At 35.5% G+C, this 13,446-nt stretch overlaps 1 protein-coding gene across 1 annotated transcript; it reads left to right on the forward strand.

Annotated features, from left to right (window-relative positions):
* Window positions 1-3,627: 3,627 nt before the first annotated feature.
* LOC129887375 (protein AGENET DOMAIN (AGD)-CONTAINING P1) lies at window positions 3,628-7,389 on the forward strand. Its single transcript, XM_055962448.1, is given in 4 exon segments — window positions 3,628-4,203; window positions 5,360-5,839; window positions 5,950-6,444; window positions 6,560-7,389. Coding segments are annotated over 4 exon segments (1,920 nt in total). The 5' UTR covers window positions 3,628-3,744; the 3' UTR covers window positions 7,046-7,389.
* The last annotated feature ends 6,057 nt before the right edge of the window (window positions 7,390-13,446 follow it).

Consider the following 13,446-nt stretch of genomic DNA (forward strand, 5'->3'; position numbering starts at 1 on the left):
AAAACCTACCATATATAAAGGACGATTATGAAACACTTCACCCAATAAAAGATCATCATTAGTGAATGTAAACTTCGCATCACAAGTGTCCACTTCTTCAAATTGAGGCTTTATAGGGCCTTCATGTGATGGAGGTAATGATGGTGATGAGCTTTCTACCATCGTTTCTTCTCTATCAATGTTACAACACAAGGCCTTGGTGTCATGATGAGAAATCTTTTCACGAAACCAACTTGGCAAGAATTCCTCTAATGTCACCGGAGGACGTTGCTTTTGATAGTAATTTCCCTCGACTCTTGACTTCTTCACATTCTTCTTTACCCTTTGAGTTTTAGGGGTAGGTGGATGGAACCACTTTGCTCTCATCTTCGCTCTAGTCACTTGCTTATTTGGTTCTCTTTGCAAGCTCATTTTACGACGTCTTCGTCGTGTCACTAAAATCCATCCTTCATCATCAGTATAAGCACCGCAAGATTGGTTTTCCTCTAGAGGTTTATCTTCCCATATTACTTCATTCATCAAAGGAACAAGCGATAATATGTTAACATCTATTGGTTTGAAGTCACCAAATTTAATCATCTTTGATGGTGATGTGGCTAGGTCATCACCACTATCATGTATTTCGACAAAGTTGCAAAGAACTATGGGGTCTAGTGAACCAAAAGTGACAGAGACTTGATTTGAACTCTCCTTCTCATCTTCAAGCAATATCTTTCCTTCACGGGCCAAGTCCATAATCTTTTTCTTAAAGATAAAACACTTTTCAATAGGATGGCCCATCAAACGATGATATTTGCAGTAATTTGGATCATAAGTCCTCCCAGCCTCATCTGGACGCTTCATTTCAGGTAGCTCAAAGAGTTTTAACGCCAGAAGCTCTTCGAAAATTGCTGGAACATCTGAGTCCAAGAAAGGATACTCTTTTGCCTGCATTTCCTTCAAAGTCAGCTTTCTACCAGCGTTATTCTGAAAAGTTGTGGTCTTCACCCTTTGATTCTTGCTTAGATTTGTAGCCACTTTCAAAGGTACGGCATTAACACTCATCGACTCCTTGTTTCCAAACTTAGGTGCCGATTTTCCCACTTTCTTTACCTCCATTTTGTCTTTTCCCTTGCGAGACCCATAAATAATTGGTCCTTCAATCCCGCTTGCAGACATGCTCAACTCCATATCATGAGCACGTGTGGCTAGTTCCTCAAATGATTTGGGTTTAATACCCTGTAGGATATAACGAAGTCCCCAACGCATTCCTTGAATACACATTTCTATTCCGGAAGTTTCACTAAGCCTATCCTTACAATTGAGGCTTGCATTTCTCCATCGGTTGATGAACTCAATGACGGGTTCATCTTCCCATTGACGTGTATTTGTGAGTTCAACCATGCTCATAGTATGCCTTGTGCTATAGAAGCGATTAAGAAATTCTTGCTCAAGTTGTTTCCAACTATCAATAGAGCCTGCCTCGAGATCCGTATACCAGTCAAAGGCATTTCCTTGTAAGGAGCGCACAAATTGCTTGACCAGATAATCTCCATATGTTCCAGCGTTATTGCAGGTTTCAACAAAATGGGCAATGTGTAGTTTTGGATTTCCCTTTCCATCAAATTGTTGAAATTTTGGAGGTTGATAACCTGCAGGCATCTTCAAAACATCGATTCTTGAAGTGTATGGCTTTGCATACGTGAATGATGATTTTGAAGACACGTCATACTTATCTTTGATAGTTCCCATAATGAAGTCCTTCAGTTGATGAATGGGAATTCCTCCTTCAGCAGATACTTGCAGCTCATCACCCACATTTATTTACTTTGTAACTGAATCTCCCTTTTCTTGTATCATCGGACGATTTCCAGGTGCATGACTTGAGTCCCCCTCCATAACATTCTCAACTTTGTCCGTCAACTTGACAATTCGATTATCCTGATCTTGCACATATTTTGTTAGACCTTCAATTGCCTTCGTCAAACTCGCCAGTTGTTCTTCAACAGTTGAGGTGTTAGTCATCATCGCTTGGATGGCCGTTATGGATGATGGAGCAAAGCATGGGTTTTCCCTCAAACTGAAATCTGTCTGAAACAAGTTACGTGGAGTGACTGAGGCAGATTTAGTGATCAAGACATCATCTTCATCTCGAATAGTGCAATTTCTCGTGTTAAAAGGACTAAGTCGAGCCAACGTCTTTTCAACAATATCAGCTATATTCTCTCCTACTTCCAATTCATTGGGAAAGAATCTTGCCCCCTTTAAAGATGGAAGATCAAAAATAGGAACTGATGCGGACGGCACTTGAAGTGTTTGTTGTCCTAGCAAGTTTGCTCTGTTCCTAGTGATGGGTCCCAAACTTCCCATAGTAGCATCCAGTATGTTCTCCACCTCAGAGGAAAACTTGGAATCAGTAGCCTTAGCAATAATAGTCCTGGAGTCAAACTTCTTAGATGCCATTTAAGTGTTCTTGAAGTTTGATGATCGATGTGAAGAGATGAGAGGTAGAGATGGTCCCACTGGGCGTGCCAAAATTTGTAAACAACAAATTTTCGAGCCGAGAAAAATAAATAATCAAGACCAGAAAATTGGAGTAACAAAGTGTAATATTTGATTTCAAAATATAATGCGGTTACAATCTCTATAATAATCCTCTGATTCTTCAAATAATATGAAACACGTTGAACTTGAATTTGAATTTGATTTAGAGTCAAGGGCTTGAATAGCTTGATCTTGAATCTACGTCTTCGAATTTGGATTTGAATTATTCATCACGAACACTTGTATGGTTATGACGAACGATAAATATGAACAAGTAACTTGATCTCAAACTTTTTGATATTTGTCTTCGTTCTTGATCTTGAACTTGAGCTTGAATTTGATTCCTTGAACTTTGTAGCTTTGTAGAGAATTTGCGGCCTTTGATCCACGAGCTCTCTTCTTGCTTCTTGTTCTTCCAAAAACCTCCCCTTTCAGAATAATGAGGACCCCTATTTATAGTTGTAGGGAGTGGTATGAGGGTGTGATTTGATTGGTTGGTTTGAACTGACCAATCAGATTTCTTTGTTGAAGAGTTTTAATTTGATTGGTCAGAACATGTCACATAGACACGTGGCATTATTCTAGTGGCTCATTTAATTTGACTTAGATTGCCACATAACTTTGACATGTGACATGATTTTAGTAGTTTATTTAATTTGACCTGGATTGCCACCTAACTTTGACACGTGGCATGCTTTTAGTGGCTTATTTAATTTGACTTGGATTGCCACCTAACTTTGGCACATGGCATAATTCTAGTGGCTTATTTAATTAGACTTGGATTGCCACCTAACTTTGACACATGTCATAATTCTAGTGGCTTATTTAATTTGACTTGGATTGCCACATAACTTTGATATGTGGCATAAAAATGGGCCTCTAGGATGAGATGATATTGGACTTAACAAAGTGGAGTCATTTTTATAGCCCAAATCAATGGATTTAGTTTTTTTTAATTAAATCCACATTTATTGGGCTTAAATAATTGACTCAATTTTATTAATCCAAAATATTTATTTGGACTAATATATCTTGAATTTAATATAAATTGAACCATTCTACAAATTTATATTTAATAAATTGTAAATGATTACAGTGTACAACAAAGCACCAACACAGCTCTCTCTCCTATTCCTATTTCTTCTCCCTCTCCCTCTGCCTCCTGCAATTTCTACTCTTACAGTAATTAACACCTTCTCTCTTTCTCTTAGGGTTTTCCACATGCCACTGCATACAACCCCACAATGCTTCAACAAAGGAGACGCCGTAGAAGTGCTAAAAACCAACCCTTTTACCATCTGGTTACCCTCCACCGTACTCCGATCAACCCCGTGTAAGAAAACTAGAAATGGTCAAATTTACGTTGAGTTCCAGACCCTTTCCGGCGAGGAATCTTCTGAACGCCGGCGAGAGTACGTCAACGCCGGTGATGTACGTCCTGCACCTCCACCGTATCTTCACAGTTACTTCAAGGTTGGTGACAATGTGGAGGTTCATTATAAACAAAAAGGGTGGAGAAAAGGGAAGGTGGATGATATATTGGAGAATTCTATGTATTTCGTTTCACTTGATGGTGTAGACGAAGAAATTGTTAAAGTGGAACAATGGAGTTTGCGGGTTTATCGAGTCTGGGATGATGGTTCTTGGCTTCCTCCTCTGGACCTCCAACAAATGCGCCAGGTACTCTTTCCTCCAGATTCTTAATACGTACCTAAATTTCAGTTTAAAAGAGACATTATTTTAGTCCACTCTAGCTTCGGAGTTGGTGAAATCAAAAAGTAGCAAGCAAATTTGGGGCGAGAGAGTACTATATAGACCTCATTGCATGTTGGTTTTGGGAGTTTATAATATATATTCAGATTAAATGGGGATATAATAGACTACTTTATGTTTTAGGTGGCTGCTTACCTTCTTGCTCCTATACCTGCTTTCTTTCCCAAAGTTGTATTTTTGATAAAATGGGAGCTGTGGATTGTCTAAGCTAACAAACTTGTATATTCCAGATGAATGTGCCGTAGAAAATTTAATCTTTACCTTTTTACTTACATCCCTCGTTGGGCTGTTATTACTGTTTTATGCCTTGATTCTTGACTTTCCAAAGGATTATGTTGTTGATACTGAGAAAGTGGAGTATGTGAAGGGATGTGTAGCTGACAATTGTATTGGTGTTTTTTGTTTTCAATTGCTTTTGGACTGAAAGCCTTGCATTCTGATCCTAATTTTAATTGAATCTCTTGATTGATCTGATGGTTTGACAGAAAAGCATGAGGTAAACTAAAAGGCATGGCAGAAATAATGCAATTTCAATGGCTGTTGTAAACTAAAAGGCATGGCAGTTTTTTTTTTATCTTTCATTCCTTGACTATTCTTTATTCCGAGGAAGATGCTATGGTGAAATTATATATAAGATGAATCAAATCTTCCTCTTTTGTTATTTGATTATAGTATGTTAATGAATCTCTAGCATTGAACACACTTTATTTTTCTTTCAAGATTTATGTGCCAGGGGAAATTGAGTTGGCATATCTACCTGCAATTTCTTTCATTACTCTCTTCTTATATGTAAAGTCTTCCTATAATGTAGTTGAGAATGCTTTCCTTCTATTATGCTTATTTGGCATTTGCTCATAATTATACAGGAAATTGTATCAGACCATGCATTGACACTGAGCTGAATATTCACTCGGTGGAGTATACATTTCTTGTATACTACCTAGTTAAAATTCTTTTGATGTATCGTAGACTAAAGATTATCTCCTTTTTCATGTATGCTACCTAGTTAAAAGTATTGTAATGCAGAAACTTATCAAAAAAACACAAAATTATTGCAATGCAGAAAAACATACCAGAGGTAGAGCTGAAATCAAGAGGGGTCAAACTCAGGATAAAGTGTAGCCGATCTTGGAAGGAAACATTTAGCGAAGGGATGTCTGTGGAGGTGAAATGTGATAAAAAAGGTTGCTATGGTTCATGGCATACTGCAGCTATTGTCGAATCTGTTGGCTATGCCAAGTTTTTGGTTGAATACCAGAAACTGAAAACCTTGAACGGATCTCAATTTCTCAAAGAAGAGGTTGATGCTTCATGCATCAGACCGTGTCCACCTGAAATCCGATCATTTCATCGATTTGAACATCTTGATAGGGTAGATGCTTGGTTCAATGATGGATGGTGGGAAGGTCATATAAAAGAAGTTCTTGGTGGTTTGAAGTATGTAGTTTGTTTGATGACCACAGAGGAAGAATTGGTGTTTGAGCATTCTTTGCTGAGGCCTCATCAAGAATGGGTCAAAGAGAAATGGGTTACTGCGAGGGAGGTATGTTCCTCTTCTCTCTTCCTCGTTCTTGTTCGCTTTTCACCTCGAGGCTAGATAACAATCTTCTTTCTTTCTACATCCTCCTTCTCTGTTGGCTCAATTTCTTAAAGTTTGATATGACAAGAAGTTCATCTGACATGACACTGAAGTCAAAGGAGCTGAAAATCAGGATAAAGTGTAGTGGAAGGAAATTGGAGCCGAAATTCAGCAAAGGGATGAGGGTAGAAGTGAAAAGTGATGAAGAAGGATACCAGGGTTCATGGTACACTGCAGTTATTATTGATTCCATTGGTCAGCATAAGTTTTTGGTGGAATACCTGACACTAAGAACTGAAGACGAATCTGAGCCCCTGAAAGAAAAAGCAGATGCTTCTGACATTAGGCCGTGCCCCCCTGTAATTCAAAGAATTTGCAGATTTAAAATACTTGAAGAAGTTGACGCATGGTATAATGAGGGATGGTGGGTTGGTCTTATATGCAAAATCCTTGACGGCTTAAAGTATATGGTTTATTTTTGGACGACAAATGAGGAACTGGTGTTTGACCATTTCACTTTGAGACCCCATCAAGAGTGGATAGATGGTAAATGGGTCATTGCCTTCATGGTATGACAACCTTATTTTTTGATAATTGCTATTTCGTTTATTCTTCAAAAGCCTCATCTGTATAAGGTTTAGATTATTTGTTTCCTCATTCCTATGTGATTCACCTGACATGTAGAAAAACTCTAAACTCCAAGTGAAACCCAAACTTGAAAACTTCAAGGGACAGAATGGTGGAGGAGTAGTCAGGCATACAAACTTTTGTGTTGGTGCAAAGGTGGAGGTGAAGAGTGATGAAGGTTACCAGGGTTCATGGTACCCGGCTACGATTATTAGACCTCTAGGAAATGGGAAGTATCTGCTACGTTACTAGACTCTAGAAACTGATGATGGAACTGACCTCCTGACTGAAGAAGCAGATGCTCTTTTTATAAGGCCTTCTCCCCCTGTAATCCAACAAGCTGACCAATTCAGGCCACTTGATGAAGTTGATGCATGGTATAATGGTGGATGGCGGGCTGGTCAAGTGTGCAAAGTCCTCATAGGTTCAAATTATACGGTCTACTTTCGAACAGCAAATGAGATCTTGGAGTTTCAGCATTCTGATTTGAGGCCCCATCAAAACTGGCTAGATGGAGAATGGATTGCTGCTAAAAGGGTGTGATGTGATTCTTATTTCTTTTTAAGTAGCTAACTTATTTTGTGATGTTATTAGCATAGAGCTGCTGATTGATGATCTTGCCCCCATGCTTTGGTCTAGTGGTAAGAGTGCAATATGTGATGTGTGTTAGGCGCACGTCACAGGTTCAAAGACAAAAAGCCGAGGAAGGTAGAGGAGGGGGGGATATTATTGGTTATACAAAAAAAAAAAAGAGCTACTGATTAATGGTCTCTGTTATATTTGTACATAAAGACTCCTAAATTAGTTTTTTGTTTAGCTGTGATCAGAAGGTTTGCTTCTCCACTTGCTGTTTTATTGCAGCTTAAAGTAAGAAATTAAGAAGTAAATTCTTGAGGTTGCAATCTCTTCTATTTCATTATTACACTGTTGGATATCTTGATGTAGAATACATGTCCAGAATGTGATGCTTTGCAGGGCCGTATATCATGATTAGGGCAAAGCATGATGATATTTATCAACTTGGACAAGCTCCTCGAAGATCTTGCACTTGGTCATTCATGAAAACATCAAACTGTGCAGTGAAATATGCTCAAGTTGCCCGACTTGTACATTATTAGGTTATCATTTGACATGTACATGAATAGTATGATCGACAAAGAGCTAAAATGTCCTTTGTTAACTATTATGACAAAATCAATTTGTGTACATATAAAACCACTTAGCACAAGGCTTATTGCATAATCTATCATACCATTGTGTTTCTGGAAATACATATTTTGCCCAGTAAACTTGTCTCCGTAAAGTTTACACCTAAATTTGGTGGCGAACCCGCCTCCTTATTCTTGTTTATGGAAAAAACAAATACATGATGTGCGCCTTATTATTAGGAAAACTACATAAATTGGATCCATTAGGGAAATTATTTATTCAAATTGGACTCAATCCAAATTTTTTAGCCTTAATATATCTATGACCCAAACTATTTATGTGTCTACTCTACTTTTTCTTTTCTTATTTCGCGCATGACGTCAGTATCACAATTATGAATTAGTCTTCTGTAATATTCCGTCTGTATATTGATATCATATCGGTATCATATAACATTGAACTTAATCCTTTGTGATATTCCATTAGTATATTGATACCTTATCAGTATCATATACGATTAGACTCTTTTTTTTAAAATAAAAAATAAAAAACAATTAAGAGAAAATTATGAAAGTCACAATCTTATTTATTAAACTCTAAATTAATAGAAAATATATTTTTATAATTTTTTTCTCTTTTTGCAAATTTTTTTAAAAATTGTATCTAAATTATGACGCTTTTAAAACTATTTTTAAATTAAAATATTGAAGAATTGAAACATACATCAATGATACCATGACAGTATGTAGATATACCGTAATGATATCATGGATGATTGAGTAATTTCATCGAAGGACCGAAGCAAACCTCAATGAAAACACTGTTCAATTACTATTTGATACCACTAGAGTATATTATACTTTGATGGTATAAAAGATAAGGATGTCGGTCCTTCAATGAAGACATTGCTCAGTTACTCTTTGATACCATCAGAGTATATTCATATACTGCGATGGTATCAGAGAAAAAAATGTGGACGCTGAAGCCAGCATGACGTTAGCACGCGAATTTAAAATAAAAAGGGGTATGAAAGTAATGAGTGTTATAAATCCATTCAATTGTGGATGTTTCAATTAATTAACTCACTAACGTAATATATCTATTTAATGTATTTCTTAAAGATGTATTAACGTATTTGGTTAAAAATTATAAATGTATGGTTTGTACATCCTATAAAAGGGTATTCTTCACCCTTATGAAAGACACACTTGAAGAGAATAAAATAAATCTCTACATTCTACTCTCAATATTATTTTTTTCTTTGTTTCTTGTTTAGTATTCTTATATTTTCCTCTTATTTTACAACACGTTATCAGCATGAAGCCATAACCAACTGAGGTTTTCTTAAATCAGAATTATCTTTTATCTTAAAGTTAATCAATTTTCTTTTTGATTTAAGTATATATTTATTTGTTTATAACATCTTTAATAGGACTTCCTTAAGTCTTTGATCTACAACTTAACAACTACATACATAACTTTCTTTAGGTATTATTATGATACTTTACTAGGTATGACAATCGAATTGTTTCAAGTTTATATTATTATGTTCTTTACATGTCACTAACTTATAACTCTAAATTAAATACTATGCAATATGATAGCATGTAAGTTAGAATACTCGCACATATTTTCTTATCATACACTGATCATTATTTGTGTGTCATAAAGAAGAATAGTATTGTATTAAATTTGACTTAAAACTCTTACAAAACTTTGGTGTTAATATCTATTGAAACTAGTAATAAATATTGTAGAAAAATTTTAAAAAATATATTTAATTTACCATTTCAAGACTTCATGAGAGTTTTTGTAACATTCTATGTTCATGCATATAATATATTTTATACTCATTCATTATCATTTGAAATATTAATTTACTTTTTATTATAATGAAATCAACATTATGTTATTAACTCAACTATTTTATGATAGTTTTCATCATGTCGAATTTGTCGAAGTTTGAATTTATGGCACTTGACATTTCTGGAAAGAAACTATTTGTCATGGATACTTGCTGCTGAAATTCACCTTACCGCTAAGGGTTTTGGTGATGCTATAATCGAAGGAAATGAAGCATCAAGTTAGAATAAAGTGAAGGCTGTGATTTTCCTTCTTCATCATTTGGGTGAAAGCCTGAAGGTTGAATACTTGACAGTGAAAGATCCACTTAAAATGTGGATAGGTTTGAAATGAAGGTATGACCATCTTAGGAAAACGGTATTGCCAAGGGCTCGTTATGAGTGGATGCACTTACGGTTTCAAGATTTTAAAATCGTAATTGAGTGTAATTCTATTGTATTTAGAATAACTTCCCAATTGAAATTATGTGAGGAAATTGTAAATGATGAGGACATGTTGGAAAAGACACTAACTACTTTCCATGCCTCAAATATGATATTACAGCAGTAATACTGTGAATTTCCAGAAATACTCTGAATTGATCTCATGCATTTTCGTGGCTGAGCAACATAATGCCCTTTTAATGAGAAATCATGAAGCTCGTCCCACTGAAACTGCTCCATTTTTGAAAGAAAATATGGTAGAAGCACATGGACAGTCTAAAACAAGATAAAATAATCAGGGTCATGATAATGTGTGTGGACGTGGCAAGGGAAAGAGATGATATAATAATCATCGAAGTAGTGGTTATAACAAAAGGGAGAATAATATGGGTTCTCAAAATAATCCTTCAAGAGGCGAATGCGATCATTATCATCGTTGTGGCCTGAATAGTCACTGGAAAAATGATGTCGGACACCTGAATATTTTGTCAGGCTGTATAAAAGTTCCTTCAAAAGGAAAGAAAATAAAGGTGATGCCTCCTATTCTAATGCCCGGGTGGAGTTCCATTTGACTCTTAAAGATGATGCTCAAGGAGGGCCTTTTCAGAAATATGATGAGAATATTGAGGCAAATTTGGCATTGAAAGATGATGTTTTTGATGGCTTCGATGATATTACTTATTTAGAAGTCGAGGACTTCTTTGGGAATTAAAACTGAAGATTGATCATTGAATTGGGAAATGAATAACGTTATTATTTTTATGTGCTTTTAATGTTTTATTTGAAGTTGAAGTACTTAAATTTTCTTTTGTTAGTTTGTTTTGTACTTTTTATTATGTACTTTTATATTTTGAAGATAAATAAAATTTTCTAGTCTTCAGTTGGATCCATGATGAGTAATGGAGATATGTGCCTTTTGAACAGTGTCACAACTCATACGATACTAAGAGAAAAGAAATATTTTTCTCATTTTATTATGAAAAAGGCCTACATTAATACAATATCCGATAGTAGAAAATTGATTGAGGGCTCTGGAAGAGAGACCTTATTACTATATAGAGGAATAATTCTAATAATTGATAATGCATTGTATTGTAGTAAGTTTCAAAAAAAACTTGTTAAATTTCAAGGTTATTCACCAAAATGACTATTATATTGAGACTGCGAATGAAGGAAAGATTGAATACCTTTATATTACTACAATAAATGCGAAGAAGAAAATTGTGCATGAGAAATTACCTATAATTTCTTCTAGATTGTACCATACAAATATTGGTATGGTTGAATCCCATGCGTAGTAAACAAAAGGTTTATTGGTTCTAATAATTTTATTATTTGGCATGACCAGTTGGGCCATCCCGATTATGATATAATGCGCAGAATAATCGAGAATTTACATGGGCATACTTTGAAAAATCAAATGTTCTTCAATCAAAGAAATTCTCTTGTGCTGCTTATTCACAAAGAAAGTTGGTTATTAAACCATCAACAGCTAAAGTTGGGATGAAATCCCCTGCATTTTAGAAATGAATACAGGGTAATATATGTGGGTCTATTCACCCTGTATGTGGACCATTTAAATATTTTATGTTCTTGATAGATACATCTACAAGATGGTCTCATGTATGCTTATTATCAATTCATAATATGACTTTTTCAAGATTGTTGGCTCAAATAATAAGGTTAAGAGCACAATTTCTAGATTATGCAATAAAGATAATTTGTCTTGATAATACTGGCGAGTATACATCTCATCCATTTAATGATTATTATTTTTCCACTAAAATAGCAATTGAACATCTTGTTGCTTATGTTCATACTCAAAATGGTCTAGTGGATTCATTGATTAAATGTCTCCAATTGATAGCTAGATCATTGTTGATGAGGACAAAGTTATCTGCTTCAATATGGGAGCATGCTATTTTGAATGCAGCAACACTTATGCACATAAGACCAACCAGTTATCATGATACGTCCCCAATGCAATTGGTTTTTGGTCAGGAGCCAAACATCTTCCATCTTAGAATCTTTGATTGTGCGATATATGTTTCAATTGCTCCACCATAACGCAAAAAAAATGGATCCCCAAAGAAGATTGGAAATATATGTTGGGTATGAATCTTGTTCTATTATAAAATATTTGAAACCGAGAACTAAAGATCTATTTATGTCAAGATTTATTGATTGAAATTTTGATGAATCATTATATCCATCATTAGGGGGAGAACAAAAGCAGTTGGGAAATGAGATAGATTGGAACTCACTATCACTATCTCATTTAGATCCTCGAACAAATCAATGTGAACAAGAAGTTAAAAACATGATTTATTTGTAAAATATTATAAATTAACTAACAGATGCATATATTAACCTTCCACGAGTAACTAATGTAACGATATGTCCCCTTCATTATGAATAGGCCAATGGGAAAGGAATTTGGGTTGGAAAACTCTGGGCAGAAGCTTCGAAAAAATTGAACCTAGGCCAGACTTGCATGAATTCTGAGTCAAGTAAAGTCTAGAGTGACCTAAAATTGGATGGAGGATCAAATTTTTAATTTGGTTGGGTTAGCTGGTAGCTAAGATGATATGAAGCATTTACGGCTTCACAAAATCGTATTCAGGTGAGTAAAAATCCCAAAATTAGATTTGGCGTGAAAGGTATAATTTAAGACGTCTTGAGGAGAGGGTATGTTGTGAAAGGGGAGACTTGAAGACTCTTTATGAGTTGTTTGTCTCTGCCTATCCTACCAGAGCGGGATTAGTGTCGCTAGGGCAGGACCGCTAGAGCGGGATGGTCCCGCTGTGGTGGGACAATCGTGAACTTAAATCGAGAAAAACCCTAGAATGGTTTATTTTATTCTACTTTGTTCTTAAAGCACCAGAAACGGACTAGGTGATTTTTTTACTGATTTCCACTCCAAATTGTGCTAAAGGTAAGTAATTTACTCCCTAAACTTGTGAATTGATTCCTAAAACCCATAATCTATGGTGGGTAATCTTGAGGGAGGGTTTTGGCTTGAAAACTAACTGTGGAAAGTAGCCCTAGAATGGGGGTTAGGATCATGGGGTTAGTCTAGGATGAGAATTGTTTTATAATTCATATTAGTTAGGCCATATTGTTGATCATTTGTACGTATTTACTGTTTTTAGACCAAGAACAAGCAAAACGAATCCGAAAAAGGAAAGCTCTTACACATTAGAGTTGTTGAAGCTCGAATTCGAGAAAGGTGATAGTTTTGTTTCCCGTATGTGTTTTATGTAATTGTTAAATTGATTCATTATATGCATGTGTGTATATCAATAGGGAAGTATGTTATCCAATATGTGAAATGATCACTTACTGGCCTAATTTGTGATGAACCTGTTCTTGGTGATATATTGTTGATTGTTATTGGTACATTGGGACTGATTGTATATTTGGATTGGGTGTCACATTTTGACACATAATTAGATCGGGTGTTACATTTTGACACATATTTGGATCTGGCGTCATATTCCGATACAAACT

Source organism: Solanum dulcamara, chromosome 4 (assembly GCF_947179165.1).
Source record: "Solanum dulcamara chromosome 4, daSolDulc1.2, whole genome shotgun sequence".
Taxonomy (NCBI): domain Eukaryota; kingdom Viridiplantae; phylum Streptophyta; class Magnoliopsida; order Solanales; family Solanaceae; genus Solanum; species Solanum dulcamara.